Genomic DNA, 5,673 nt, shown 5'->3' with positions numbered 1-5,673 from the left:
ACTCCCAAAACTGGTCTGTACCATTTGAACACCAAGGTGCGGTAGACCTCAAAAAATATCTTCTGTATACAAAGTCACCTTTACATCACCTGTTATTTCCTCGCTAGTGCTAGATAAGGCAGGTGAAAACAACCAATGCACAAACTTTGACTATTAAAAGTAATTTAAATATAAACATCATTATATGGCTCCTTTAAACCATCAAAAAAGATATTTAACAAATGAATTCTTACCAAAACCTTTAATTCACACTTTATGTATAATAAGCAAACACTTATTACACATTATACAGAAACACACTGTAAATACAATGTTATTTATGAAACATACATAAAAAAATACAATATACAATAAACAATCAAGTATAATGTTAATCATTAAACTTACAAAATACAAATATAATGTACAATAAACCAAGTACAATGTTAATCATGAAACATACACAGAATAAATACTGTACAATGCACCAAACAGTCCCATTTACGCTCTTAGGCTGGGATTACCCCTGAAACACTGTGATATCTACAAATTCTCCAATAACGATACTACTTGGTGAATTAGCCTAGTTAGATAGGAAGGGCTACTGGGACGATTTCCATCTTTATTAAACTTACTAGTACCCACTTGTAACTTTACTTTACGCAGTAAATCATCAGTGAATGGAAACAACTCTACAACACGAGCTAATGGCCAAGAATATCTAGGGGATTTATCTTCCCTAATAATGACAATATCACCTAAAGACAAATTTTGACGTTGAGTATTCCATTTTTGACGCTTTTGTATTAGAGACAGATTCTCGCTCTTGAAACGAGACTAAAATACTTGTGCAAAGTAGTTTCCAATGCCATCTCTTACGTATGTCTATGGAACTATCACAAAATTCTATTTTAAGCAAAACATACGTATGTCTATGGAACTATCACAAAATTCTATGTTAAGCAAAACATACGTATGTCTATGGAACTATCACAAAATTCTATGTTAAGCAAAACAAAAACTTTAGTCTACATCATGAGAAGCTCATTTGGAGTTAAAGGACTCAAAGTTGGATCATTCAAGTTCTCCACAGACAAAGGAGGATTATTAGCAATAGCAGGCACCTCACACAAGAAAGTCCTCAAACCCTCTTCATCAAGCTGGGAACCATGATTAGACAGAATTCCAAACAAAATACTCCTTATAGTCTGGATCATACGCTCCCAAGAGCCTGGCATATGACTTGCTTTAGGCACGTTGAAATTAAATTCAAAATTGCTATCTCGACCGAGTAGAAATTCATGGTCTTTACCAGCTCCAAACTCATTCTTTGCACCAACAAAATTCGTAGCATTATCACACCTAAGTATCCTGATTGGGCAACGAATAGATATAAACCGTCTTAGAGCATTGAAGAAAGAATCTTTGGATAGAGAATTGGCAATTTCCAGGTAAACAGCGCGAGAATACATACACACAAACAATACCCTATATCTCTTGAGAGTTTTCATGACATTTTTTACAATAAATGGTCCAAAGAACTCACAGGCACAAAAGGAGAAGCATGGAGGTTGCTTTACACTATCATCTGAAAGATCACTCATTTTCTGATCAATGAGCTTCCCTTGAAAATAAAACTAGCAACTGATGAGCTGGCATTCATGATCCAGTAATCCTGAGATCGAATTTCATTAAGAGTAAAACCTCTCCCCTGGTGAGCAACCTTTGAGTGACAGTAGCTAATAACTAAAGACGTAATATGACTAATTTTTGGCAACACTACTGGAAATTTCTCCTCGTAACTAAGATAACCATAAGATAATGTACCACCTAATCTCAAAAGACCATTGTCATATAAGAAAGAGTTGAAGTGGTGAACTTTGTTTGACTGACTAATACTACTCTTTTCTTTCAGTTGACCAAACTCTGAGTGAAAGAAATGATCTTGTGTAGACTGCAAAGTTTTAAATTCTGCTTCCTGTATATGCTCAGCTGTAACACTTTCGTATAGAGAGATAAAATACAACAACTTTCTTGAAGCGGAGCAAGGATAAAAAATGCATTGATTCACCCTGCAAGCCTAAGTTCTTGGCTTGCACGGACGTGCTTAAAGTAGAAACATACTTTTGACTTCAGTTTTATCTGAAGCTGATGCACAGTTCTTATTGATACACCATGATTCTGGAACAAATTCTGGCTCCCCCACAAAAAAAAAAAAAAAAAAAAAATAAGGGACCACTGAACCATCTTACATCTTTTAAAAACCTCCGAACAGAAGCAATACCGGCAGGATTTTCATCACTGCTGACAAACACCCATTCATGAGTTGATCACAGAATCTTAGTCTGTTGGACACAATTAGCAACAAATACAGAATATCAATTAGATTCATTACCAATATAACCAAGAACTACCCGACTATCAATATAATAGAAGTTCCTGACACCTGAATAGTTGAACTCTTTGTTGGAAAAGCTAATGTTTCTAACCGCTAATACCGCAGTATTAATTCTAACCTTGGGACCGAAATCGATTTCAAAGGAGTAACTCTGAATTTTTAAAAAAACCAACGAGGCATGTACCCTTCCAAGAATAATAAACAATCACACGTACTAACACTGACCATACCCAAGTGTTGAAGCATCAGAAAAGTGAGGAAACCCTACCGAAATAACTTCTGCAAAGTCACGACGCTTTATAATTATATTCATCTTCACATCACGTGAATGCAAAATTTCTGTCTTCAATTCAAGCCATTTAGATTCAACTGGACTGGGCAGAGGAGAGTGCCAATTATTATTTTTTGCGATATAACTCTTACAAAATATGCTTACCCTGAAGAATGAAAGGTGACACAAACCTTAGCAGATCAAACACTGAACTGATAATTGACAGGATATCTCTCCTGGACAAAGGTTTGTCTTTCGAAAGCATTTGAAATTTAGAAAAATCTGCCAGAACTGACCACTCAACAGCAAAAGTAGGCTCTACTAAATTTTCAGACTTTTCAAAATGAAGACTTTGAAAAGACCTACAACGATCTTTTATTGGTATCGACTGCAAAACCTCTGTCAATTTTGAAAAAAACTTGTGTAACCATATCCCACGATGAGCACAAAATCTCTGTTTATTTCTCACAAGTTTAACATGATCTGAAGGTGTAGAAAATGAAGTGAGACCATCATCGACATACAAATCTTTACAAACAATCTCGGCAGCTCTTTTACCAAACTCAGGCTCACCATCACCATTGTCTGCTGCCTTCTTCATGCCAAAATTAGCACAGCCTAGTGATGATACTGCACCAAAAAAATGTACAGTCACTTTGAAATATTTAGGTTCGATAGAAAAATCTCCTTTGTCATACCACAAAAACCTAAGATAATCTCTATGCTCTTGCCTAACTATAAACTGATGAGACCTTTTCTCAATGTCACAAGAAATTGCAATAAACTTTTTGCAAAAATGAAGTCAGTGAAGTCTTTTTCAAGTATCTTGACTACACTAAAAGAAGAAACTTTTTCAATTTTGCACCACAAAGAAAACTGAACTATAGGCACTGGCAAAGGATCATGATTTTCAGATACCAAACCACAATGAGAAGCTCATAAGTCACTATCATCCGATTCAAATTCTGTAGAAATGGCTCAAGGATAGTCAAACCCAAAATACTTCGCTGTGTATAAGGACCGTCGCCTGATGGTGGAATAACCTATAAAGGAACCAAAGCCTTTGCACAATTATTGCCAATGAGCAACCTTATGTCCCAATACCTTTTAACCAGTACCAGTATATCTCTAATACAATGAAGATTTGGCCAGTCATTAACCATATCTTGTGAAGGTACATGACTGCAATTAGTTATCCTAATCTTACGAGTACATGGTGCTCATAGACTCAAACAACTGTTACCATTGAGACTTCTGACATGTAAACCACTGACCTTTAAACTTGCAACCAGTTTATCCTCAGCCAACACTCTACTCAAACACAAATTTACTCTAGGGCCACTAACATTCAACTGTTGAGCAGTTTTCTCTAACGTAGTCACTCTGACTGTCCAGCAAACAATTGACCAAAACTTCATAATTAGGGTCTGACTCATAAGCTAACCACACTGGAACAATAATTGAGCTAAACTGTCGTACATGGCGACCACTAAAAAACCTTTGGGGAGAAATTGGCTTAAACACTGGTGCATCCACACGCTAGTTATTATTTTTCTTAAAATCAGTAGACGTCTCCTCACTCCTATGCAACATAGTTGGATGTCTTTTATTAAAGTCTCGACAATATAATTTGCATTGACAATCTTAAGTCACATGACCTCGACGTAAGCACCCATAGCAAAGTTTCTTTTTCAACACAAACTTACTTCTCTCATCATAAACCTTTTTCTCTGAGCTTAAGACCCAAATCTAGAGAGTGAGCTTCGCTAAAAAACAAAAAAACAAAATCATATGATTCTTTTTTGATTTGTCAATACAATTAGACTTCGGCTGCTCAATTAAACTCGAATAGAAGGTTTTTGAAGTCTTCATATTGTCTTTCCGTTTGTCACTTAAGACCTTATAGGATATCATGCAATATCAGATTCTTTCGACAGAAAATCAAGAAAGTCACCAAACGAAGGAAAAACAATTTTCTCCCTCATACTCTGTGTTACTATAGGAGCCCAACGATTTATAATCCATTCTGGCAGAACACGTAACATCTGGTTTGCCTTCTCATCATTCATTACAGCAAGGTTACCAAGATACTTTGAAGCTGACCCACACTGCTTCAGAAAATCTGAGATCATTCGCAGACCAACATCGTCCTTTCCTGTTATCTTATTCTAGGACTCTATCCTATTTCTGAATGCATTTGAGATTGCAAAAGGATTTCCATAGCTGTAGTTTAACAAGTTCATTGCTTCCACATAGGATTCATTTCAATAAATATGCAAAAACCCTTCAATGCATTCTCTAGTCTCACCTCCAATATATTTCTTTAAACAATGTATTTGTTCACAAGACAACACCCCAAGCTTATCAATCCAAGCAGAAAAGGAACTCTTCCATTAAGCGTATTTGAGAACATCACTTGTAAAAATTGACGACTCTGCAACCGACAATCTAGACTTAGCAAGTGTAGCTGGTAAGTCATTGTCACTATCTAATTCTTGTCTAGAATAATTTGGGCGATTAACCGGGGGTTTAACATTAAACACATTAGGTTCTAACCTTGGATTAGACTAAAATTGATTTTGAAACGATGATGGAACAACACCTGGGTTAATTGATGTAACAACCTTTTGAGACACATTAGTAGCTATTTATGGTATATCAATACCTGTACCAGGATTAAAAGAAGAAACTCTTTGTTGTACAACTGAACCAATAGGCGTAATAACAATACCTTGCCTAAAACCATCTGTAACCACTACATTTGGCAACTGTTGATCCAAAGAAACTCTATGTCTTACACATGTGTCACCTACCAAATCCTCACACTGAGCTATGGATGGGGGAGCTTTTACCTCATAATCATACAACTCTGGCAATGTTCCTATAAAATTATCGATTTGATGGCGCTTCACAGACTTATCCACCAACAAATATGACTTAACACTACAACAAGAACCTTCTCGTTGCTGAAGTGCGTCCATCATACACTCCACAACGACCAACTTCCGCTTCGACCGCAATTTCT

At 36.2% G+C, this 5,673-nt stretch overlaps 1 protein-coding gene across 1 annotated transcript; it reads right to left on the bottom strand.

The window, feature by feature from the left end:
* Positions 1 to 1,007: 1,007 nt before the first annotated feature.
* Positions 1,008 to 1,583, bottom strand: LOC137618302 (uncharacterized). Its single transcript, XM_068348470.1, has one exon. It carries the CDS (start codon positions 1,581 to 1,583, stop codon positions 1,008 to 1,010), a length of 576 nt encoding a protein of 191 aa, XP_068204571.1.
* Between the last annotated feature and the right edge of the window lie 4,090 nt (positions 1,584 to 5,673).

The sequence above is a fragment of the Palaemon carinicauda genome, chromosome 24 (genome assembly GCF_036898095.1).
Source record: "Palaemon carinicauda isolate YSFRI2023 chromosome 24, ASM3689809v2, whole genome shotgun sequence".
Taxonomy (NCBI): domain Eukaryota; kingdom Metazoa; phylum Arthropoda; class Malacostraca; order Decapoda; family Palaemonidae; genus Palaemon; species Palaemon carinicauda.
Note: the sequence above shows the minus strand (reverse complement) of the source record. Positions and strands in the feature narration are given on the sequence as shown.

Excerpts from the sequence above, each read along its gene's own strand:
- LOC137618302 (XM_068348470.1), bottom strand. The coding sequence starts at position 1,583 with ATGAGTGATCTTTCAGATGATAGTGTAAAGCAACCTCCATGCTTCTCC.